The sequence below is a fragment of the Manis javanica genome, chromosome 4 (genome assembly GCF_040802235.1).
Source record: "Manis javanica isolate MJ-LG chromosome 4, MJ_LKY, whole genome shotgun sequence".
NCBI classification, from domain to species: Eukaryota; Metazoa; Chordata; class Mammalia; order Pholidota; family Manidae; genus Manis; species Manis javanica.
This window is the reverse complement of record NC_133159.1, coordinates 42,181,667-42,208,512: the sequence shown is the minus strand read 5'-3', so window position 1 is coordinate 42,208,512 and position 26,846 is coordinate 42,181,667. Positions and strand designations below refer to the sequence as shown.

At 41.3% G+C, this 26,846-nt stretch overlaps 1 protein-coding gene across 4 annotated transcripts in view; it reads right to left on the bottom strand.

The window, feature by feature from the left end:
• The window catches only part of ZYG11B (zyg-11 family member B, cell cycle regulator), a 143,120-nt gene that overhangs the window by 108,886 nt on the left and 7,388 nt on the right, over positions 1-26,846 (bottom strand). For 3 of the 4 annotated variants that reach the window (XR_012130165.1, XM_073233942.1, XM_073233943.1), the window contains exon 2: positions 3,756-3,821. The exons of the other annotated variant lie outside the window; for it this stretch is intronic. Coding sequence is in view for 2 of the 3 variants with exons in the window: in XM_073233942.1 (XP_073090043.1) it covers positions 3,756-3,821 (66 nt within the window). In the remaining variant the exon portion in view is untranslated. The remainder of the gene's footprint in view (positions 1-3,755; positions 3,822-26,846) is intronic. 4 annotated transcript variants of the gene reach the window in all.

The following is a 26,846-nucleotide window of genomic DNA, read 5'->3' as shown; positions in this document are numbered from 1 at the left end:
TCTAATAGTTTTGAGTTCTGGTTAGAACTGCTTAAAGTGATAGAGAGGGCATTTCTCTATGCTGGAAGATGTATGTTTTAATGAGAGAAAGTGTAAAGAACGGAAATTCGTTTTGTTGAAAGTAAAAGAAAGTAACTTTGTTCTAAAGTACAGCTATTTATTTAAAGAGAGACAAAGAGAGAAAACAGCGTGGTGCCTTTTGTTGTGGAAGATCCGCTCAGCCTGTTGCTTTGGGGGGAGGGTTAGGATGTTTAGAGATAAAGTGAGATAAACCCAGTCAAGCCGCAGGCAAGCCCAGGCATAATTCTCACCGGCTTATGTGCTTGGGACCATGGGGCAAATGAAGAATAAATTACTATATTCTTACAGATATAGTCGTGCCTAGTGAAATTAAAGCAAGTGAGTCTTGATATCAAGTGCACAGCAAAATTAAAATCTCGTTTCCAGTTAAACAGTTTTCTTTAACTGTTAGTCTGCTCTTAATGTTGAAAGATCACAGCAGTTTCTCATGCTTAAAGTCTCAGTGAGTTGCCATGAAATCGTAATGTTAAAGGGACTAAAAGCTAAAGTTTGTTAACAACTGTATAACCTTTATTTGCCTTTGAAATATTTTGTTATTAAAAATGATTGCATGGCCTGAAAAATTGAATTCCTAAGCAGAATGGTAACAAAGCTTTTTTCAGCTGATTAAATGCACTTAGTTAACAAACCAAAATTTATTAAACTGTAGAATCTGGACAAGATTATGTTTCTCCCAGAAAAACAGGTTTCACTGTAAAGGTTTAGATAGACGAACGTGTGACCACTTTTGAGAAAAGTTGTAATAAATTTTTTGAGAACCACCAGGTCTTCTTGTTTAATTTATATGCTGTATGTTTTAAAAAAACATGGGGGACTCTCCATATTTTTTAATGCAAATAATCTTAGAGCTTTTAATAGAATTTGCATAGCAGCTTATATCTACTATTAAAGAGTAAAACATTCCTGAAGCTTTCAGGGAAGACCTGTAAACTTAAGCACTTTCTCTGCTTTTTTGTATCTGGTCTTAGACACTTATGCTGAGTTATGTTCTTATTATTTTCACTGTTTGTAAGCTATTGATTGTAAGCCAAAGGTCATCATTTCTCAGTCCCTAAATGAAGAAGTAAAATGCCTGATCTCTTTCATCTCAAAGCATATTTCTGGTCATATCTGAATATCTGTGTGAAAGAAAGAGACATTTAAATTTGAGATTCTGCTTAAACTTTTAAGTTGAATTTGACTATAGCCATATTCATTCTTTGTATGTATCTCTAACAGGTCTTTTGTATGCCTGGTGATATTATACTCTGCCTTGAGTTTAGACAGTTCTTTCAGCTAAATATGAATTCTTATTGTAGCTTTTTTCCCCTCCTGAAGATGAAAGCAGAAGAATCTACCATCTGCTACCATTCTCTCAAGAATGCTTAGTAACCTAGAATTATTTTGACTTTCTGTATGTTGTCTTTAAAAATTGACAGCAGCAGTCTCCCCTGCTGCCCCACCTTTTTAAGATATCTTGTTTACTGTGCTGAGTATATAGACAATAAATGTGTAATGATAGTTCTAAAAAAATTAAATGCAAAAAAGTGCTTTTACCTCTAGTTAACTCTGATATTTTCCAGAGGGCCCCTGGAACATGTCAGAAGAATTTTTTCTCACTAGAGAAAGTACTTGACTAATTTGGCTTATTTATCTGATATATATATTTATTTATTTACCAGGAAAGCACTGTCAAAGAGAATGATGCTAAACTTTGTTACTGAATGTTTTGTATTACAGAAATATCAGAATTTCCTTATGTCAACTGTTTTACAGTAAGCTCTCATCAGATCTTTAACCATTATCATTTGTAAGTCTTTTGTCATTTATAGTATTATCCCTAAACTGGTAAAGAACTAGATTTCAGCAGAACAGGTATTAGTTACATAAGATTACATAAACTAAAGAAAATGATTTTGTGTCTTTTTGTTTCAAATGTTGCTGGTAAAGTGTTTTAACCTTGTTCTCTTAAACTGACAACAGTTTAGTAAATGACTATCTTTATGAGCAGAATTGAAACATCCTTCTCTCTACTTGATCCCTCCAGAGTTTAAAAACTTTCAGTGACTGTTTTTGTATTCCATGGCAGTATGTTTATTTGCACGAGTTCAATAAGAATCTGCTTTCCTTGTGAGAAGACTACTTAAGAACACTGGTTATACTACCAGGGCTTTGACTGGAATGTCGTACCTGAGAGACATGTGTATAGACTCAGATGTGAACAACTTTAAAGAACTAAGATTGACTTTATAAAGCCAACAAAGCCCCTTGGAAGAACTGGCCTGGTACCTTGCTTACAGAGTTCCCAGCAGCCTTACCAGGTGAGTAAAGAAGGTCACTTCCTGGCAGGTGCAGAGACCTCAAGAAGAGAAGAATTCATCCAAATCTACAGGTACTGCAGGCAAAGCCTGATGGCAAGTCTGGCTTGGCTGTCTGGCCTCAAGAGGCCTTTAAAAGTTCAATCTGAAATTCCTTACAAAAAGTTCCAGCAAAGCATATTTAAAAGAGCCTGTGTAATCAATTGCTCTTCTTGCTGCACCTGTGCAAATAATCAAGCCAGCTGTTAATTATTTTCTTAACCTAGTTACTTCTAGTAAAAATGAGAGTGATTTTAGAGAGAAGTATCGTTTCAATAATGCAGCCTCCTTCCAGAATAAAAAATCCAACTCCAGATGTTGCTACATAACCTAATAACACAATTTATTTTATCTTGCCTAGAAGCCACAAAACTGCAAATAGTAATAAAAATGAAACCCAGAATAGAAGCGCCAGCCTTCTGAAGCCCTCTCAACTGACCAGTGATGGAGACCTAGCTGCACCCTTTACTGCGCCCCCTTCTCAGCACGAAGCAGCCAGAGTGGTCATTGCCCCTTTTCCCTAGCAGCAGCTAGAGTCTCTATCTGTAGAAGAAAGAATGAGACCATACCCATAGCCTTCCCTGGTAAAAACAGGTATTTAATCCCTCCTCCCAAGGGATGGTGGGCTTGTAACACTGGAGTGACCCCATGTGTCTCTACTTCTGCCTTCAACTCCTCCCGTGATTTCTGTATCATGGTCCAGCTGGTGCCCAGGTTGATGTATCATGATGATCTCTCATTCGTAGCTGAATTTGAACCTAGGCGTAGATATAGAAGAGAGCCGGTCTCGCTGACCTTAGCTGTGTTGTTAAAGATAGGTGTCGCAGCCGGAGTGGGAACGGGGGCAGCCGCTATTGTCCAAGAGAACCAACATTATGAAGGGCTAAAGACAGCTACTGAGGAAGACCTAAGGACCATAGAGCAATCCATTACAAAACTTGAAAAATCTCTGACTTCCCTCTCTGAGGTAGTCTTGCAGAATAGACGAGGGCTAGATCTGTTGTTCCTAAAAGAAGGAGGACTGTGTGCAGCTTTAAAAGAAGAATGCTGCTTTTATGCAGACCATTCCGGAATAGTAAGAGATTCAATGTCAAAGCTTAGGGAAAGGCTAGACCAGAGAAAGAGAGAACGAGAAGTAGGCCAAGGGCTATTTGAATCCTAGTTCACTAGGTCCCCGTGGTTTACAACCCTGATATCCACTCTGGCTAGGCCCCTACTCATCCTTGTGTTGCTCCTCACTTTGAGACCCTGCATATTAAACCGGTTGATAACTTTTGTTAAAGAAAGAGTGAGTGCTGTTCATGTACTAATGTTGAAGCAACAATACCACTCACTCACCTCACAAGAAGATACAAACATTCCATGATTGCAATGCCCCAAAAGAGAAGTGGGGAAATGTAGGATCTGAAAAATCAAAAGTTAGCATAAGTACAGCCATTTTAAGGCTTAAATACCACCCCCTACCCTAGAAGAAGGAAAATCATTAGAATCTTGAAAAACAAGTTAGTCAGCCTGTGTCAATTGTAGTGACCTTTAGTTAGCCAACTGTAAATCAGTTAATCATACATGCCTAGCTTATCTTGCTAGAACCACCCTAGACATTCCGAAGGTAATCTCATCTAACCAGACCCCAGGATGTGGCGCCAGCAAAAGATTTATGAGCCTATAGAAAAAACCCTGTATTGTGATTATGGAAAATTTCACCCCTTTTGAAAATGCTATAAAACCTTCTGGCTTTGTGTGCTCTGGGTCCTCGTTGAGACCCGCTGCGTCGGGCTAACTTGGACCCCTGCTAGCTGGTTCCTGAATAAATTCCTCTTGCTTGTTGCATCAAGAGACGTCTTTCGTGAGTGATTTGGGGCGGCGTCCTCCTCTGGGAGAATCCAACAGAAGTAGCTAGAGAATGAGATTCTACACCCAGTTTCCAAGAGGCCCAATTAAGGAAAAGATGAAAGCAAATTCTGGCGCACTAAGACCCCCACCCCTTAAGATCCAATCACCACCGGCCAGATGGTCGCCCATGCCTTCAGATACAATCACCAACACAGAACACACCCTACCCTTAACTCCTTAAAAACATGCTTCCTCACCCACGAGCTGCTGCTCCCTCTCTCTGGTGGCAGCCATTTTCTCTTTCAGATAATAAAATCTCTTGCGTGGGCCCATGTCTCCTGAGTCATTCTGGGGTAAGGAGGGTTGCGGCGAGATACACTTTGACTTTCACATTGACACATTGGTATTGTAATAACTGAGTAAGGTAGGTAACAAAGACATTGTTTTATATATGAAGAAACAGGCATCATAAAAATTAAATAGTTGGCCCAGTGTGGCAGACTGTTAGCTGCCAACCCTAGTGTCTGTTCTTCTTCCACATTAATAAAACATAAATAACTTTATTTTTACCTCAGCACATAACAAAGGCTACATCTCCACCTCTCAGCTAGATGTAGTTAGGACACATTTTAAAAAGTACAGAAGAAATAATTCATCAAATTCAACTTCTGCCTCATAGAACTTTGCCAATTCTGTCCTATTTCCTAAGTTGTAACTGTGAATTCTTTCTTTTTCTATTCCTCATTGTATCATCTTTCTAAATGTTTAAAATTAATCACATAAAAAATGCCTTTTCCAGATGTTTTCTCCTATCATTTCAATTAAAGTTTTACTATTTCTAGTTCTCATATTCAACCATGCATTCTTAATCTCATCAAGTTTGTCCTTCCAGAATGGAAAATCCAACTCCAGATGTTGCTACTTAACCTAATAACACAATTTGTTCTATCTTGCCTAGAAGCCACAAAACTGCAAATAGTAATAGAAATGGAACCTGGAATAGAAGTGCCCATCTTCCGAGGCCCTCTTGAATGACCACTGATGGAGACCTAACTGCACCCTTACAGCGCCCCCCTCTCAGCATGAAGCAGCCAGAGCAGTCATCGCCCCCTTTCCCTAGCAGCAGCTAGGGTCTCCATCTGCAGAGGGAGGAATGAGACAGGGATGATGGGTGTAGTCAGAGTAGGGTGAGGGCCCCCGGGGGAAAAGCAGGGTGGAATATTTACAGTGAGAGCAATGTAACAATGGGCAAAGAAGTCCCCATTGAAACTCTGTTAAGCATTATGCAAAGTCAAGGTCACACTAACTCTCTAGGGTAAAGATATAGACATCTTCAGTGAGATCAGTTAAAGGTCAAAAAGCCAGGAGCAACTTAGCCTGGAATGTTTGAGTGTTCTGCAAGGGTATTAGCATAACCCGTGACTCTGCTGTCAGCCCTAGCAATCAGACTATGACCCAGCTCACCTTGAGGACAGGGCAGGTGATGCAAGTCCACACCCCTAAGTTTTTCTCATGTTCTCGAAAAATCCTCAACTGCCTATAAAACCCCCTAGACAATGCACCACTATGGGCTCTCTTGTCCCCTCCTGGCATTAGCCAGGAGCTCTATTCTCTCACTTTATTTCTAAATAAAAGCCTGTACCTTGCTCTCCTGAAAAAAAAAAATGCCCTTTCACCTCGGTTGATAACTTTCAAAATAATCTATTTATTTTGCAGAAGAAAAAATAAATGCAAGTTGAGTAATTGTCAGGAGATATACAAACCTTCTGAGTACGTGATTTTTAGGTCATTTTAGCAAAAAAAACCCAGGCAATAATGTATGAACACAGAATATAAATTTTTTTTCCAACTGGTAAAATGCAGTCAACAAGGAACAAAAGGTTTTTGGATGCCACAAATTATTCCTTTTCAAAGAATCTCCTCCCTTATCTCCAAGTTAATTTCTGTTAGTAAAACGTAGGACTTTTCCAGTCAACTCTCTTCTGTTGGGAAGTACATCTGCCTAATAGTTAATAACCTGAGTTTTAGAACAAGAGTGCAAATCTCAACTTTTCACTTGCTAACTGTGTGACATTATACAAGTTACCCAACCTTTCTGTTCCACAATTTTCCCATCTTATAATAGGGATAGTAATAATAATACTTACCTCATAAAGTTGTTATGAGGATCAAACAACAACAACTTAAATGTTCCTTCTGGGGGCAGAGCCAAGACTGAAACCTAGGAAATGTGGCTCCAGAGCCTATGCCCTTATCTACCAATATGATAATTGTAAGTCTGGTGAGAGGAAATCCTGGGGCAAAATACCTCTAAAAACCGAAATCAGTCAAAGGGAAAAATAAAGTTTAAAACCCGTTTATTGCTTACAAACTGCAGTCCAGCCCATGTCTCTCTCCTGCTCCAGCAGCAGCAAAACTGGCGAGCAAGCCAGCCCCCTCCCCTTAACCTCTCAGGTGCAGTCACGCCCTCAGCTGCCCAGGTAATTACCCATTGATATGAAGATGAACTTCTCTTCACCCCTGAGGAATGATGCAAATGCCCTAAAGCCATACTTCTCTCCACCTTTGAAAGCCTATTGATATGCAGACGTACTAAAGCCAGGCGAGATATATTCTGGAAATATTATGATTTTACCCACACCAATACACAACCTTTTCAACTTCATATACCAATTCCAAACATATTATATTACCTGATACTCAAAGCAGGTCTATGATATGAACAAGGATAACCAACCTCATTTAAATGAAGAACAGAGATGTTATGTATGTTAAGCCAGTGATAGAACTAGAACTGAACTCAGGTTATCTGAAATTTACTCTAAAACCTACACTGCCATTCGTGATTCCCTAAATCCTGGTAATTTAAGCTATCACAGAAGTATTGAGAGATCAGTGTTTCCTATTTTATTTTTAAACAAATAGGAGCAGCACAGGGCAACTAAAAAAGGAAGGATAAAGCAGAAGTTGGAATTAGGTATCTAAACAATTCATCTCTTGGAAATACCTCCTCAGAGAAATTCTTGCCTTTACCAACTAGACACACTGGATGCAGAGTAAAAACAAAGCTCCTAACTAAAAAAGTGTAAGAGGGAGGATGTCGAGTCTGACTTCATTTGTATGATAAGGTAATCCACACAGTTTCAAGTCTAAACAATTTATAGGAAAAATAAACAGAAAAGTTCTTTTAATTAATCAAAATGGCTTCTATTCAATCTTGCCCAACCCAGCTCTTTAATGCACAGTTCTTATCACTCACCTAAAAAAATTTCAAAAATTCCATATCTATAGCCACAATTCTCATGCTGGGAGCACCTACAGGGAGTTCTGTTTGTGAGCCCCTGTTATTTATGACTGTATATGTCTCCTCTACTAGACTACACTGCCCTTCTAGTTCAAGGAACTTAATACTTTCTTTATATCCCTAATCTCCAGCACAGTCCCTGATATTTACCTGTTTAAAAAAAAAAAAGAGTTCAAATTAGAAAAGTAGTAAAAAGACTTGCTCAGTGTCACAATATTTGTAAAAAGTCAGGTCAAGATATAAACCCAGATTTGTTGATTATGAAGTCTGTACCTTTTCCACTACCCTATACCATCTCTTAGAACAATTTTTAGCTTGGCATTGACATAATGCCAAAACATAGCTTGGGGACTAGCTAGTTGTTATAGTGGCTCAGACATGAGGTGATGATGTTATAAATTAGGGTAGAGGTAATGAATATGGAAAAAAATCAAAAGTGGGAATAATTTGTAGAATTGACAAAATGTGTAAGCAACTAAATAGGAAATAGGTGATTTTTTCTGACTGTCCAGTATCTAGCACAATGCCTGATACTCTTACTAGACAAGCAAGTGCTCTTTACAGGACTGATCAACATTCATACAGCATACTTTGGACATACATTACCCCATTTAGCCCCACAACAGTCTTGTGGAACTGGTATAAGAGATACTATTTTGTATATAAGGATACTGGAGCTCAGAAACAATAACACACCCAAGTTCATCTAGTTAGAATGTCACAGAACTAAGCCAAGGCATTTAATTCCAATTACCAGGTCCTTTCTCTTATCCCATATAGCACCCTCGGGTGAAGGTGGGAAAAGGGAAAGAGGAAGCTGATGTAAAAATGTTAACTCCAAGATTTGAAGTAGTAGTTAACTAGGGGGAAAAGCATATGTGTGCATAGAAAGACAGAGAAAGCACAATAAAGCACATGGGACAAAATGATAACATTTGGGGAACTTTGGTGAATTCTTTGTATTATAAGTCTCAAACTGTCAAATAAAAAGTTAGGAATTAAAATAAAAAATAAAATAGTGATTAATATTCCCATGATCTCACTGACAAAACTGATAAAAAATACTAGGCAAGGGATTACTTCTTCAAGGAAACTTGTTATGGTCACAGAGAATTTATCTGCTTGCTTAAGCAAGTACAGAAAATGAACTAATCTTTGGTAAAGAACTAAGTGCAATATACAGATTTAAATATCACCCCTGGAAAAAAAAAATCACCCCCAAGGGGTGACAACTGAGTCATAAAAATAGATAAACTCTGGGAATTAACAGAAAAGATAACTAAGCCCTGTAATTAGCTATCACAAATATAGCAGGCAGAATGACATGGTTCCTGAACAATGGCTGAAAAAATATCCTAGAGCAAATAGGAAAAAAGACTCCAGTCTGAAAGAACAAGACAGCCCTTTAAAAACGTCGTTTTGGTTGCTGGTACAAGATAAAACCTTTACATTGTGAATTATTCAAATAAATTTTCCCAGACTGGTCCTGCCAAATACTGCTGGTCAGAGTGTAAATTAGCACAATTCTTCTGGATAAAAAAGATTTAATAACAATCTTAAAAATACCCATACTCTTGAGTCAGTACTTCTTCATACAAGAATTTACAAAAAAAAAAAAAAACCACAAAGAAACAATCTATTAAGGAAGGTGTTTACACACAGAAATTAATCAGTTGTTCTGACCAGAAGAAAAAAAATACCCATGCATACAAAAATAGGTAGAAATGGCAAATTATGGTATATTAACTCTTAGAATATTACACAGCAATGTGTAGGTTTCTAAATAACTTTTAATGATAGCAAAACACTAAGAATATTAATTTACACTAAATAAAAACTGTACATGCAGCAGGATTTCAATTAAACATCTATACAGTCATAGAAAATGAAATTGCTTCACAAGTTATTTCATAAGATTAGAAAGCTACCTCTAAATTAAGCAATATGTGGGGGTAAATGTATAAAGAAGAACAAGGAGATCTGAAATTAAAAAAAAGATAGTGGATACCTCGGGGGTGGCAGAAGTGGCACAGAAGAATGGGGCACAGAGGGAAAAAAATGGCAGTGTTCATGATCTATTTCTTAAGTTGGATGCTGGGTTTTCATATATTTGCTTATTATGTTCCATGGCTTAAATATTTCATATAGTCTTCTGAATATATGAAATTATTAAAAATAGAAAAAAGACAAAAATAAAAATTTGTGGATATTAAAGAAAGGCTGTTTAAATATTATAATATAACCAAAAAACTGTCAATTTTACCAAGAGATTCTGCAGGTCACAGGGTCTATCTTTGAGGAATCTCATACCTGACACTCATTAGCTCTTCCAAAACCTTCTTACAGCTTTCTTTTAATTTCCCTTATAATTATTTTTATTTCTTACACCCTCCTTCAAGTATTTAGTCATCTACATAACACTCAGCTAGATGTATTTTTAATCACTTCCCCCATGACTTAGTTATCTATTTTGTTGGTTGGTTTGTTTTATATATTTAAAAGCTTCATTTCAGCTCTACCACTTACTAAACCATATAGCTTCAGGCAAAATACTTTAACTCCCTGCAGCTCAGTTTCAAGATCTATAAATGCAGACAGTAACAGTACCTACAACATAGGCCTGTCATCAGAATTAAATAAATTCTAAGTGCAAGACACTTAGAACAGTGGCCTATATTAACTACTCAAAGATGTTAGCTATTATTAGAGAATATAAATTCCATAACTAACACTGTTTTCTCACTGTTGTATTCCCAGCTTAAAATAATGCCAACCATGAAGCCAACATCACCCTAATACCAAAACCAGGCAAAGACCCCACCAAAAAAGAAAATTACAGACCAATATCCCTGATGAATGTAGATGCAAAAATACTCAATAAAATATTAGCAAACAGAATTCAACAGTATATCAAAAGGATCATACACCATGACCAACTGGGATTCATCCCAGGGATGCAAGGATGGTACAACATTCGAAAATCCATCAACATCATCCACCACATCAACAAAAAGAAAGACAAAAACCACATGATCATCTCCATAGATGCTGAAAAAGCATTTGACAAAATTCAACATCCATTCATGATAAAAACTCTCAGCAAAATGGGAATAGAGGGCAAGTACCTCAACATAATAAAGGCCATATATGATAAACCCACAGCCAGCATTATACTGAACAGTGAGAAACTGAAAGCATTTCCTCTGAGATCGGGAACCAGACAGGGATGCCCACTCTCCCCACTGTTATTTAACATAGTACTGGAGGTCCTAGCCACAGCAATCAGACAAAACAAAGAAATACAAGGAATCCAGATTGGTAAAGAAGAAGTTAAACTGTCATTATTTGCAGATGATATGTTACTGTACATAAAAACCCTAAAGACTCCACTCCAAAACCACTAGAACTGATATCGGAATACAGCAAAGTTGCAGGATACAAAATTAACACACAGAAATCTGTTGCTTTCCTATACACTAACAATGAATCAATAGAAAGAGAAATCAGGAAAACAATTCCATTCACCATTGCATCAAAAAGAATAAAATACCTAGGAATAAACCTAACCAAAGAAGTGAAAGACTTATACTCTGAAAACTACAAGCCACTCTTAAGAGAAATTAAAGGGGACACTAACAGATGGAAACTCATCCCATGATCGTGGCTAGGAAGAATTAATATCGTCAAAATGGCCATCCTGCCCAAAGCAATATACAGATTTGATGCAATCCCTATGAAACTACCAGCAACATTCTTCAATGAACTGGAACAAATAATTCAAAAATTCATATGGAAACACCAAAGACCCCGAATAGCCAAAGCAATCCTGAAAAAGAAGAATAAAGTAGAGGGGATCTCACTCCTCAACTTCAAGCTCTACTACAAAGCCATAGTAATCAAGACAATTTGGTACTGGCACAAGAACAGAGCCACAGACCAGTGGAACAGATTAGAGACTCCAGACATTAACCCAAACATATATGGTCAATTAATATTTGATAAAGGAGCCAAGGACATACAATGACAAAATGACAGTCTCTTCAACAGATGGTGTTGGCAAAACTGGGCAGCTACATGTAGGAGAATGAAACTGGACCATTGTCTAACCCCATATACAAAGGTAAACTCAAAATGGATCAAAGACCTGAATGTAAGTCATGAAACCATTAAACTCTTGGAAAAAAACATAGGCAAAAACCTCTCAGACATAAACATGAGTGACCTCTTTTGATCATATCTCCCCAGGCAAGGAAAACAACAGCAAAAATGAGCAAGAGGGACTACATTAAGCTGAAAAGCTTCTGTACAGCGAAAGACACCATCAATAGAACAAAAAGGAACCCTACAGTATGGGAGAATATATTTGAAAATGACAGATCCGATAAAGGCCTGACGTCCAGAATATACAAAGAGCTCACACGCCTCAACAAACAAAAAACAAATGAGTGCAAGACACTTAGAACAGTGGCCTATATTAACTACTCAATAAATGTTAGCTATTATTAGAGAATATAAATTCCATAACTAACACTGTTTTCTCACTGTTGTATTCCCAGCTTACAATAATCCCAACCATGAAGCCAACATCACCCTAATACCAAAACCAGGCAAAGACCCCACCAAAAAAGAAAATTACACACCAATATCCCTGATGAATGTAGATGCAATTTAAAAATGGGCAGAGGAACTGAACAGACAGTTCTCCAAAAAAGAAATACAGATGGCCAACAGACACATGAAAAGATGCTCCACATCGCTAATTATCAGAGAAATGCAAATTAAAACTACAATGAGGTATCACCTCACACCAGTAAGGACAGCTGCCATCCAAAAGACAAACAACAACAAATGTTGGCGAGGCTGTGGAGAAAGGGGAACCCTCCTACACTGCTGGTGGGAATGTAAATTAGTTCAACCATTGTGGAAAGCAGTATGGAGGTTCATCAAAATGCTCAAAACAGACCTACCATTTGACCCAGGAATTCCACTCCTAGGAATTTACCCTAAGAACGCAGCAATCAAGTTTGAGAAAGAGAGATGCACCCCTATGTTTATCGCAGCACTATTTACAATAGCCAAGAATTGGAAGCAACCTAAATGTCCATCGGTAGATGAATGGATAAAGAAGATGTGGTACATATACACCATGGAATACTACAGAGCCATAAGAAGTGGAAAAATCCAACCATTTGAAGCAACATGGATGGAGCTGGAGAGTATTATGCTCAGTGAAATAAGCCAAGTGGAGAAAGAGAAATACCAAATGATTTCACTCATCAGAGGAGTAGAAGAACAAAGCAAAAACTGAAGGAACAAAACAGCAGCAGATTTACAGAACCCAAAAATGGACTAACAGGTACCACAGGGAAAGGAACTGGGGAGGATGGGTGGGCAGGGAGGGATAAGGGGGGGGGAAGAAGGGGGGTATTAAGATTAGCATGCATGGGGAGGAGGGAGAAAGGGGAGGGTGGGCTGCACAGCACAGAGAGGACAAGTAGGGATTCTATAACATTTTGCTAAGCTGATGGACAGTAACCGTAATGTGGTTGTTAGGGGGGACCTGATATAGGGGAGAGCATAGTAAACATAGTACTCTTCATGTAAGTGTAGATTAAAGATTAAAAAAAAAAAAGAAAGAAAGAAAAGGGAGATTACTCCTTGACAGGATAAAACTATTGGTAAATCAAAGATCAACGCATGCTTTAAATATCCTTAATGTTGATCACTTAAAGGGTGTCAGATGATCAGCTATGGAGGTACTCTTTTCTGATAATATTCCTTTCTCTTAATAAAAAAAAAAAAAATAAGCAGTCCCTGTGTGCTGACCTCCAATGAGTTTCAGCACTCTCTGGAAGACTCGTGCCAGGGGATGATCATCAAAAAGCCTCCACAGGGATCCGGGCGATGCTGCGGTCGTGGCTGCGTCCACCCCACCATTTCCTGGACTTGCCATTGGAATGAGGAGGGAGATGTCTAGGCTGGCATGTGCATACAGTGAGACAACAAATTTGACCAGATCTGTACTGTTGGAACTCAACCAGGAGTTGGGAGGGGTGCAAGGTGTAGCACTGCAAAATCTTATGACTATAGACTATCTACGGTTAAAAGGACATATGGGAGGTGAACAGATCCCAGACATGGGCTGCTTTAATTTGTCTGATTTCTCTCAGACTGTTCAAGTACAGTTGGACAATATCAATCATATCATAGATAAATTTTCACAAATGCCTAGGGTGCCTAAATGGTTTTCTTGGCTTCACTGGAGATGGATGGTAATTATAGATTTGCTTTGTTTATGTCACCATATTCCTATTATGTTAATATGTGTGTGCAAATTAGTTAGTAGTTTAAAACCTATACATACTTAAGGTACTCTACAAGAAGATATGTCAAAGAAATAATCAATCCTCCCATGTTTTCTTCCATATGCTACCTCTATAGCTTTTCTTCTTCCTTCCTAATTATAACCCTTAAATAGAATTCATGCCTCATATCGAAGTTACTGAGTATCATAATTCCTCCAGGTGGTAAAGATACCTCGAGACAAGTGCTGGGCATAGAAGCCACAGGGCATAAATCTGCAAAGAAGTAAAAAGCTAACCTTTTCAAACAATATGGCTTCTCTCTCACTTACCAAGTTTACATTTCCCTGTATGGCCCCGGAAGATGACTGGTTAGCCAGAGAGGGTAAGATTCCTCAAGGGAGGAACATCCTAGGACGGGCACAGTCGCAGGGGGGCCATCAGGTGAGAAATTGGGGATCAACAGAGGTGAGGCTCAGAACCTCATCCCCCCTGCTTTGAGAGAAATCTTCTGCATCCGTGGATGGTTTATTGCCCTTGTCTAGCTTGGATTAACACATAGTCTACAGGCACACACCTGATCATCTACATTTGCCCTCTTACAGCACTAAACTATGTTTTCTACCTTTATCTTGCATCTACCTACCACTTCAGCATTTTATTAAAAATAAAAATAATAATAATAATAAAGGGAGATATGTGGGATCCACATATAAATCAAGTATAAAAATCAAACGAATATTCATATTTGACCTGATTGTTTATAGTTCATAATGCGTGATCAAAACCGAAAGTTTCTGTGATGACTGCCCTTGTACTGTTCACCATGTAAGAATTTATTCACTATGTAAGAATTCGTTCACGATGTAAGAACTTGTTCATTATGCTTCAGAAGATTGGAGACTGACGAGAGTTAGGTTTGAGATGGATTAATGATTGTACATTGAGCATTGACCCCCCCATACTGAATTTTATTGTTGTTAACAACCATTTGATCAATAAATATGAGAGATGCCCTCTCAAAAATAATAATAATAATAATAATGCCAACCACATGACCGGCTCTAAATGTTTATCAAATGAAAATGAACCACCACAAATTTATTGTTAAATGTATTAAAATGCTTAGTTGCCCTTAGAGAAAGAGACTATATGTCTGTTAGGCTGGAGGACGGAAAAACAAGGACATGCAAACAGAACAGAGAGATACCATTAAAGAAGAACAGAACAGACCCCAAGGTACGTGCCTTATATGGAAAGGGGACAGCTCTTCCTGAATTCCATCCTTCTGATGTGCCAACTAAGACCCAAATGTCAGCCTCCTCCCTCTTGGAAAGAAAAAAAGTTTCTAGCTGTCTATCATGTCACCTTTAGCCAATCATACTTCTCCACGCCCCCTAGGATAGCTTGCCCACTCCTCCCCCTCCTAACCCCATATAAGCCCCCACCTCCCTGACCGGGAATGACTTCTCCAGCCTCTATTTATGTAGACTGGTGAACCTCGCCCGGACATTGCGCTCAAATAAACTGCCTGGCCCTTTGTTGCCTCTTGTCACCTGCTTATTTCGGTTAGAATTTATCTTACATTTGGTGCCAAAACCCGGGAAGGAGTGTGAGCGCAGGACCCTGACCGGCTATCGGCGGCCCTGCCCCCTCCTTCCCCGACCCGGGACCTCAGCCTGTTCTCCACTGCATGGACTATTTTCTGGTGAGTCCCTCAGTTTCCCCCGGTCTGTTTCCCTTCCTAACTCCATTTCACCTAGTCTGTCTGAAATCGTAGCTACATCCAGGTTGGGGCATCCAGCCCATCTGCTGTGGGTATCTGGCATACCCACTCCTGGCCCTGTGGTGTGGGAGACATCCCTCACCCAGGCTCCCAGGCCTTCTCCCCTGACTTGGCGTGCTTGGAACGCTGGGTGCCCTCTCAGTGGGATTACTTGGGGATTACAGACATGGGGAACCAGCCCTCAAAAGCAGAGGCTCAGACCCCGTTTCAGTGTCTCATTCCAAATTTGGCTACTCTATATTTGTCCCGGGAAGTTCACAAATGGAAGCTAGTCTTCCTTTGCTCTCAAGCCTGGCCTCAGTATCCCTTGGACAACCAGTCTCGCTGGCCCCCTGAGGGAACTTTTGATTTTAGCCTCCTCACCGACTTGACTAATTATTGCCACCGGAGTGTAAAGTGGAGTGAAATCCCATATGTGTAGGCCTTTTGGACTCTGTGCAGCCACCCAGATCTATGTGTTAAGTATACTCCTTCCCAAGTTTTGTTAGCTCAGGCCTCTGCCAAGGACCACCGATCTCTACCACTCCTATTACTGGGAGGCTCTTCTCTGATGGACTCAGCAGAGGATCTCGGCTACCCCCCTTCCTGCTCCTCCAGGCCCACCGTGGGGGCCAGATCCCTTCCTCAATGTTCATGTCCTCACACCTCCTCCTCTATCTCTCTCTCCACCACCTTGTTCCCCTTCTCTTCTGGTTTCTCCGCCATCTTGTTCCCCTTCTCTTCCGGTTTCTCTGCCATCTTGTTCCCCTTCTCTTCTGGTTTCTCCACCACCTCGTTCTCCTTCTCTTCCGGTTTCTCCACCATCTTGTTCCCCTTCTCTTCTGGTTTCTCCACTATCTTGTTCCCCTTCTCTTCCAGTTTCTCTCCCATCTTGTTCCCTTCTCTTCCAGTTTCTCCACCACCTTGTTCTCCTTCTCTTCCGGTTTCTCTGCCATCTTGTTCCCCTTCTCTTCCAGTTTCTTCGCCATCTTATTCCCCTTCTCTTCCAGTTTCTCTGCCATCTTGTTCCCCTTCTCTTCCAGTTTCTCCACCATCTTGTTCCTCTTCTCTTCCATTTGTGCCACCATCTTGCTCCACAGGTGCCGACTCCACTTCAGAAAAAACGGATAAAACTCCCCCATATCCTGGTTCCCTGCCTTCATGTTCCACACTGATTCCCAGATTGTGTCCCCCATTGCCAGTGTCACCTCCTCCGTTCCCTCCTTCAAACCCACCACCGCCCTACTCGCCATGGCTGGCGCCCAAATGGTCTAGTCCTCCTGTAACCCGCTCTGAGTCACAGCAGTCTTGGGCTCGTGTGATGGCTCCTCTGAGGGAAGTGGCGGGGGCTGAAGGGGTAGTGCAGGTTCATGTTCCCTTTTCCCTGGCAGACTTGTCCCAAGTGGAACAGCGATTAGGGTCCTTTTCCTCCAATCCCGTAATGCTCACTAAACAGTTTAAATATCTCACTAGAGCTTACAAGCTCACCTGGCATGACGTACATGTAGTCCTCCAATCCACTCTAACCCTGGAGGAATATGACCGTGTCACGGTGGTGGCACAGCACTGTGCCAATGAGGCCCATGCCACAGATGAACGGGAACCTATGGGCAAGGAAGCTGTTCCTCTACAGGAACCTCTGTGAGATTATAATTCTCCCTCGGGAGAAGCGTGCCGAGATTGCATGGTTCACTACTTGTTGGCAGGGATGAGCTCAACCACCCAAAAGGTCTTCAATTATGATAAGCTTAGGGAGATTACCCAGAGGCCTGATGAGAACCCATCAGAATTCCTCAAGTGCCTCAAGGAAACCCTAGGGGCTTTTACTAAGATTGACCCGGCCTCAGCATTGAGTTCCTCTCTCCTGGCCATGCATTTTATAACTCAGTCGGCTCCCAACATCAGGCACAAGCTTAAAAAGGCTGAGGATGGTCCCCAGACCCCTCTAGGAGACCTGGTAGATATGGCATTTAAAGTTTTTCATGCCTGATAGAACGAGAGCAAGGAGAGGTCAGCTGCCTGAATGGCAGAACAGACTCATCCCATAACAGCTGCTCTGCAGCTGGCTCGTAGAGATCGTCGGGATGTCCCTGAAGATCAACTCGAACCTCCGGGCCCTTGCTTTTGGTGCAGCAAAGAAGGGCTTTGGGCACGGAAGTGCCCCAACCCACACAAACCAACCAAACCATGCCCCAGCTATAGTAAGTGAGGTCATTGGAAAATGGACTGTCCACTAGGGGGTAGTCCTCCTCTGGTGGCAGAGCCCCATGGGAGGTGAACGCCCTCAAAAGGCTACCCCTCAAACCTGCTGGGCATCCTCGAAGATTGAAGACACCTGGACTCGGACACCCTGATCACCCTCACCAAGCTGTGGGTAGCGGGTAAGCCATTCTCCTTCTTGGTAGACACGGGAGCTACCTACTCTGTTCTCCCCTCCTTTAAAGGGCTTTTATACCCTGCCAGGATCTCCATAGTTCGGGTCATGGAAACCCTCCCCAAGCCTTTAGAGACGGGCCCAGTAACCTGCACTTTTCAAGGCATCCTGTTTACCCATTCCTTTCTGGTCATGCCTTCCTGTCCTACCCCTCTGTTAGGATGGGATTTACTCTATAAGTTAAGAGCCTCTATTTCCCTCCCACCTTTTGAACGCTTAAGTTCCCTCGTTGCTTTAGTCGGCAAAGGAGAGTTGGACAACAGGGACCTGAGTCTCCTAAACTCCCTGGACTGCTGTCAATCCGGCTCTGTGAGACATCTCCACCCCTGTGGTGGCAATCCACCACACCCCGGTTTTAATACGCCTTAAAGACCCATCCCGCTTCCCTTCTCAGCCTCAATTTCCTATTTTGCAGGCTCACTGAAGGGAACTACAGCCTATTATTAATTGTCTACTCTCACAGGGGCTTTTAGTACCGACTAACTCTCCATGCAATACTCCCATCTTGCCGGTAAAAAAGCCTTCTGGAGCATATCACCTCATTCCGAATAATTAATGAAGCTGTTATTCCCTTACACCCAGTAGTGCCTAACCCATATACTCTTCTGTCTCAGGTCCCTTCCAGTACCTCTCATTTTACTGTACTGGACATTAAAGATGCCTTTTTCACTATACCTATCCACTCAGACTCGCAGCTGCTATTTTCCTTCAGATGGGAGGACCCTGACACCTGTCGATCTAGACAACTGACCTGGACAGGTCTACCTCAAAGTTTTAGAGATAGCCCCCATCTTTTTGGACAGGCCCTGGCAGAAGACCTCTCACGACATTCAACAGGCAAAAGTACTCTCCTCCAATACGTAGATGATCTTTTACTTTGCAGCCCCCACAGGAGGCCTCAGTTCTGGACACCATGTCTCTTCTTAATTTCCTGGCAGACATGGGATACAGAGTATCCCCTGCCAAAGCACAGCTATCTATACCTCAAGTTACATACGTCCCACCACTAAAGCCCTAACAGCAGACGGAGCAGCTGCGATTAAAGCTCTCTTGCCACCTACTTCAAGACCCGAAATACTCTCCTTTCTAAGATCGGTAGGGTTTTTCAGACACTGGGTGCCTAACTTTGCCCTTATGGCCAGGCCACTCTATGCGGCTGCCACCGAGACTCCTACTGGGCCACTAACTTCACCCACCGAGGTGGCTTCTGCTTTCAATCAGTTGCAGGATGCATTGCTCTCATCCCTCCCTGTTGATGCTCCCCGACTTAACTAAGCTCTTCACCCTATATACAGCAGAGAGGGCAGGAGTGGCAACTGGAGTGCTGGTACAGCCAGTGGGGCCAGGGTACCGTCCCTTTGCCTTTCTCTCCAAACAGTTGGAGACCACTGCCAGGGGGTGGCAGCCTTGTCTCCAAGCCCTGGCAGCTGCAAGAAGTATAGCCTGAGAAGCCCTAAAATTAATTCTCCAACAGCCCATTACTGTGTATTCCTCACATTGGTTACAAGATCTTTTGAGTCATAAATCCCTGGCCTCCTCGAGTCCTTCAAGGGTACAGGAATTCCATCTTCTGTTCATTGAACATCCACAGGTAACCCTACAAGTCTCTCCACCCCTTAACCTAGCCTCCTTGCTTCCCATCAATGATCAGGCAGATCAGCCCACTCATTCCTGTGTAGAGATTATAGAAGCTCTTAGAAAACCTAGAGAAGGCCTACAAGACGTTCCCCTCGAAGACCCTGACTTGACTTTTTTCATAGATGGAAGCTCAGTGAAGGAGAGTGACAGGGTGCGAAGGGCAGCCTATGCAGTAGTGACTCTGTCGCAGGTGACAGAAGCAAACCTACTCCCATCTGAGACTACCTCTCTGAAAGCTGAATTAGTAGCTCTTACCAGGGCATTACAGCTGGCAGCTGGGAAGAGGGCCACAATTCATACTGACTCTAAATATGCCTTCCTAATTACACACACTCATGCTGTAATTTAGAAGGAAAGGTGCTTCCTTACCACTAAGGAAACCCCAATCATCAATGGCAGGGCTATCAGCCACCTGCTACAGGCCCTACAGGACCCCAAAGAAGTGGCCATTGTGCATTGTAAGAGACATCAAACTAGAAACGATCCAGTAACCAGAAGTAATGCGTTGGCAGACGCCACGGCCCGACAGTTAACATCTGGGTCTAGCCAACCCTCTGTGCTGTTTCTTTCCCCCTCTCTATTGCCCCAATACCCTGATGACAAACAGCAACTGCTTCTACATCAAGGGAGGACGTTGAGAGATCAGGGACAGATATACCTCGGAGGACGAATTGCCTTCCCCCAAGACCAAGGCAAAGATATCATATCCAAAATTCATCAGTTTCTACACATTGGGCCAGAAGCCATGCACCAGTTTCTGTCCCCCATATTTGCCCCTTATAGTCTCCATAAGGCCATAGATCAGGTGCACCAGACTTGCACCACTTGTCATAGTGTCTCATCTCAAAGTGCTCTGAAGACCCGATGGCCCTCCACCAGATGAGAGGAACAATCCCCGAAACAGGCCTGGCGGGTCAATTTCACCCAGATGCCTAAGCATAAAAAGCTTCAGTATTTACTAGTTCTGGTTGATACCTTTTCAGAGTAGATTGAAGCCTTCCCCACCAGCCAAGAAACAGCTTCAGTAGTGGCACAGACATTAGTGGTGCATATCATCTCCTGTTTTGGCCTGCCTACCTTGCTACAGTCAGACAACGGGCCTGCTTTCATCTCTTGGGTCACTCAGCTAACAGCCGAAGCTCTCAATATCACCTGGAACCTCCATATACCTTATCACCCCCAATCGTCAGGTAAAGTTGAAAGAGCTAACGGTCTCCTAAAGGACCAACTAAGTAAGCTGTCTCTAGAGGTAAAGCTCTCGTGGCCTGATCTCCCCATCGCTCTCGCTCAGCTGCATGCTGCCTCCGGGGACCAGCTGGACTAAGTGCATTTGAGCTAATGTATGGCAGGCCCTTCTTACTGAACACAGGCCTGCCCACTACCTCTCCTCCTTTAGCCTCCTACCTTCCTTACTTTTCACTGTTGAGACATCTTCTCAGGGAACATGCAGACCAGCTCCTACCCCAACCTACGTCATCCAACAACTCAGGAGACACAGCAATCCTTCAGACAGGAGACAAGGTACTTCTAAGAGAACTCCAGTCAAAATCCCTCCAACCCCACTGGACAGGGCCTTATACAGTAATCTTCACTACACCCTCAGCCATCAAACTACACAGGCATTCTTCCTGGTATCACCTTTCTAAGCTCAAGCAGGCGCCCAGACACGATGATTGGGTGTCTTGTGAAGTGGGTCCTCTTAAGCTGTGAGTTAATCATGTCAAGTGCAACCAGCCAGATAAATAGCCCAGTAGTCTCCAGGCAGAGTTACTCTGCATAGAAGTTTAAGCTCCAACTAACTCTTCCTCACGGAACCAAAACCCGATAAGTAGGCACCCAAAGTTGCCCACATGTGAGTTGTCAGGCACCTATTCAAATACCAGTACACACAGACATCTTAAACACTTTCTCAAACCCTACACTGTGCTTTCCATATGACCAAATCTCTCCTACATGTATTTTCCAGTCCAACATGTATGAGAGATGTCATCCTGACTTAGACACATGTAGAGTTCATGCAGTAGAAGATACAGCAAGAAGAGTCTCTGACAACATGTTCTTCATAATACAAGATAGGCTATACATTACCATTAGTGACCCATGAGACCCACACTGAGAAAAAGGAGTACAGGGCAAGCTATATGATAGTTACCAAAGGGCACAATATACATCAAGAGAGAATAGACCACTGTAAATCCCACTCTCACAGAGGTCCTAAACACCCAAGTCCAGACAGCTAGTAATATCCTACAAACAGAACAGGCACTAAAACAGAGAATTCAGTTGGACCCATACTCCCGTTCCCTAAGACCAGCTACAGCACCACCATCATAAGTCAGAATTATCGGGGAAACAGTGCAGTTTCTTAACACTTCACACATCCTAAGAAACGCATCCAATTGCTTCCTCTGTGCTTCCATCCAACACTCCCCGGTAGCGGCAGTTCCCATCAGTTTCTTTCAGACTATACCAGTAAATTCTCATGAGAAAGACTGCAGCCTTCTCCCAGGTGAAATACCAATGTGGAAGATAAGCCTTAAGCCCAAAACTCAATGTAGACCCAGGATCACAGAGAAACAGTGCAAGCATCTTCCTCTCTAACTTGCTACTTGACCCAACACTCCAACATCTCGGAGCTACCAATAAGAAACCAATGCTGGCGAAAGGTGACAGTAGACACTCTAATTTCTCTTCAAGGGGGCAGGTTCTTCTGGTGCAATAATACACTTACCCAATGCATCAACAGCACCACGGTAAGACCCTGCTTTTCGGTGATGCTAGTGGCCTAACTAACATTGTACAGCAATCCTGAGGTAAGACAGGCACTAGACAAATAGTCTATATATCAAAACACTAGACAAAAGAGGACAGTTTTTCTACCTGTGCTAGTAGTAGTGAGCCTAGTTACCACAGTAGCCGCAGCCACCACAGGGGCAGGAGCGTTAAGCCATAGCTTAGTCAGCTCTCAGGGTCTAGCAAGTCAATTGGCGGCATTAGACGATAGAGTGAGCCTAACCTTGGGAGAAACCTCGACCTCCCTCATTTCCCTCCAGCAACAACTTACTTCCCTTGCCCAGGTCACCCTTCAAAATAGGCAAGCCTTAGATCTGCTTACCACAGAAAACAGCAGAACCTGTATTTTCTTGCAGGAAGAATGCTGCTACTATATCAGTGAGTCTGGGGTCATAGAACAAAGCGTAAAAAAACTACAAAAACTACAAAGAGACATCCACAAAGCACGAGTACATGAAAGCAACTCTTATAGGTAGCTTCAGTCTCCCATAATAGCCTGGCTAATGCCCCTACTAGGCCCCTTAATAACAGTTTGTAGTTTACTCTTAGTTGCCCCTTGTATTCCTCAAGTTCCTCCAACAGCAGCTAACCCAGATGACCCGAGTCGCCACCAACCAGATGTTACTTCGCCACCAACCAGATGTTACTTCACCATTACACACCTCTTCCCACTGAACCCCCTCTTTCGGCCTAATACCAGCCTCAAACCCCCACGATGCCCCTTGTCAGCCACAAGTAGCCAGATTGAGTCGCCACCCATTATGACCAAAAGGCTGGAATGTTAGGCTGGAGGAAGGAAAAACAAGGACATGCAAACAGAACAGAGAGATACCATAAAAGGAGAACAGACCAGACCCCAAGGTCCATGCCTTATATGGAAAGGGAACAGCTCTTCCTGAATTCCATCCTTCTGATATGCCAACTAAGACCCAGATGTCAGCCTCCTTCCTCTTGGAAAGAAAAAAAGTTTCTAGTTGTCTATCATGTCACCTTTAGCCAATCATACCTCTCCATGCCCCCTAGGATAGCTTACCCACTCCTCCCCCTCCTAACCCTGTATAAGCCCCTACCTCCCTGACCGGGCATGACTTCTCCAGCCCATAGACTGGTGAACCTCGTCCAGAAATTGTGCTCAAATGAACTGCCTGCCCCTTTGTTGCCTCTCGTCGCCTGCTTATTTCAGCTAGAATTTATCTCACAATGTCCAGAGATAATATTAAGTTCCAAATCTAGCAGAGAGATTAAAGAATGGGATTGAGAGGCATACAAGTGTCATTTGAGTTCACAGATAGAAAAAGTTTCAGATATTGGACAATCTTTGACTATTAATTTTAGTAGTTCTCCATTGAAAATCTCTTTAGTTTAAGGTTTTTTTCCTCTTGTATTTTCTACTACTGATTCAACCAAGTCAGACTTTCAAGAATAAAAATCTAATAGAAACTAAGATATGACCTAATCCTTTTACCTTCTCCTTCCCCAAACACAATCATTTTAAAAATGAGGAAGGTCAAAAGTTATCACCAAGGACACAGATACATTATGCTCAAGGGTACAGATAAATTAAACTATTTGGCATGGACTGTGGGGAGTTATTTTTCTTTTTTAAAAATCACCAAGTATTATTCAGAAATCCCTAAATGCCAAATAAAAATTCAGGTAAATTTAGCTTTTTGCAACTATCACCTCAAGGTCTGCCACTGTGGCAAACGTCTATGTGCTAAAGGGCAAGGAGCTAGAGTTCTATCTAAAAAAGATCAAGGCCTCGAAGGGTAAACAAGTCACCTTCCCTTCCATCTTGGCTCATGTAATAAAGCCAATCTAAGAAACAAAACAAAAATTCAGGTCAGTAATCACTGAGCAGATAAGCATATCATAGGAATCACTAACTCAAAGATATTTTAGCATTATTTTCCTCTTAACTACTAGCATGAGTTTTGAAATATAATATGGTAAACAGAGAAGCTGAGTTAATAATGGAAAGAGCACTGGGCTTGCAATCAGTCCTGGCTCTGTACTTACTAACTGTGCGACCTGAGGAAAATTAATTAACTTCTCAGTTTTCTTATCTGTAAAACTGATACTAAACCCCTATCTTGACTACCTCACAAAATGGTGGTGAGCAATAAATGGGATACACGTGAAAATGCCTTTAAAATACTGAAGTACAATGCAAGTATTAACATAATTGAATGAAGGGTTTCTGGTGTGAAAAGTTGGATAATACATTCATGGAGGTAAGAGCTCAAGTTTACACAAAATTTAAACTTGTAAAAGCATCTTGCCCTGATCCCATAATATTATAGCTATTAGAATGTATACTCTATATAAGACCTTTAGCTTCCTAGAACCTTACACACTTTTTAAGAGGTGGAAGGGATCAGAGAGCAGATTTAATACAACCTTTTCATTTCAGAGATTTAAAAACGGAGGCATAGAGAGGTGAAATGATTTGCCAAAGTTTCTAAGGACTATGAAAAGAAAGTAACTGACATTACTTTGCCAAGATCATTCAAAAAATTTTAATGCCCTTAGAAAAGGAGAATATGACATAGAACAGGCATTAAGATGCTGCAGAGCTAAGAAAAATGTTTATACAAAGGAAAACTGGAGAGAGGAAAAAAGAAACAAAGAGAAAACAGAAGATCTTTATATAGAGCTAACAAAATGTTTAATTAATCACCCTTCTAGATTAAACAGTAACTGACGCTTTACTATCTGTGTTTAAATTAGTCTTCTCTCTGGAAGAACACCTCTACAAATTATAGACAAGTAATTTCGCAAGTGTTTATACAAAGGGATTTTTTGCAATTCATCTTAAGATTGCCTGTCTTCTTCCCCAACTCTTCCTACTGAGCTCTTCTGGATAGAAACATTTATCCTAGGTCAAAAGTACCCCTTAAGGTAGTAAGAGAAACTATCTGATCCAACATTTCTTCCCCATTAAACATTAGTTTTCTATTTTAATTATTGACATTAAGAATGTTTTTTATTCCATTGCAAATAATAACTTTCTGCCACTTATTGGTTAAATGTGTTTTTAAGGGTTAGCTTTAGAACCTACGAAAAAAGTAGTGTTCCAACCAGCATTTCCCAATTCATGGATGGCTCATGTTATTAAATTCAATCTTGATGTCTATTTCAATTTATGTATTTTTGACCATTTAATAAAACAATTATTTAAATTTTCCTCTTTTAAAAAGTTTGAGAGTATCCAAAAATCTACTGAACATATGTCAATTAGTGGAAATTAGGAGACTGGCTTATGATATTATAATCTCTCAATTGTTACAATTTCATCTAAACACTGAACATCACAGTAGTTTTATTTTTATTCTTATAATAAACTGTTGGTTAAAGACAGGAAACATAAGCTAATAGACAAATGAAATAAGACTAAATGAGTGCATTTATCTGATCAGGATTCCTAAATAGTACATCAAGATATCTCAGTATTTTTTTAAGCATTAAAAAAAGAGAAATGTGTCCAGAATATATAAAGAGCTCACATGCCTCAACAAACAAAAAACAAATAACCCAATTAAAAAATGGGCAGAGGAACTGAACAGACAGTTCTCCAAAAAAGAAATACAGATGGCCAAGAGACACATGAAAAGATGCTCCACATCGCTAATTATCAGAGAAATGCAAATTAAAACTACAATGAGGTATCACCTCACACCAGTAAGGACAGCTGCCATCCAAAAGACAAACAACAACAAATGATGGCGAGGCTGTGGAGAAAGGGGAACCCTCCTACACTGCTGGTGGGAATGTAAATTAGTTCAACCATTGTGGAAAGCAGTATGGAGGTTCATCAAAATGCTCAAAACAGACCTACCATTTGACCCAGGAATTCCACTCCTAGGAATTTACCCTAAGAACGCAGCAATCAAGTTTGAGAAAGACAGATGCACCCCTATGTTTATCGCAGCACTATTTACAATAGCCAAGAATTGGAAGCAACCTAAATGTCCATCGGTAGATGAATGGAGAAAGAAGATGTGGTACATATACACAATGGAATACTACTCAGCCATAAGAAGTGGAAAAATCCAACCATTTGAAGCAACATGGATGGAGCTGGAGAGTATTATGCTCAGTGAAATAAGCCAAGCGGAGAAAGAGAAATACCAAATGATTTCACTCATCTGAGGAGTATAGGAACAAAGGAAAAACTGAAGGAACAAAACAGCAGCGGAATTACAGAACCCAAAAATGGACTAACAGGTACCAAAGGGAAAGGAACTGGGGAGGATGGGTGGGCAGGGAGGGATGGGGGGGGAAGAAGAAGGGGAGTATTAAGATTAGCATGCATGGGGGGGAGGGAGAAAGGGGAGGGTGGGCTGCACAACACAGAGAG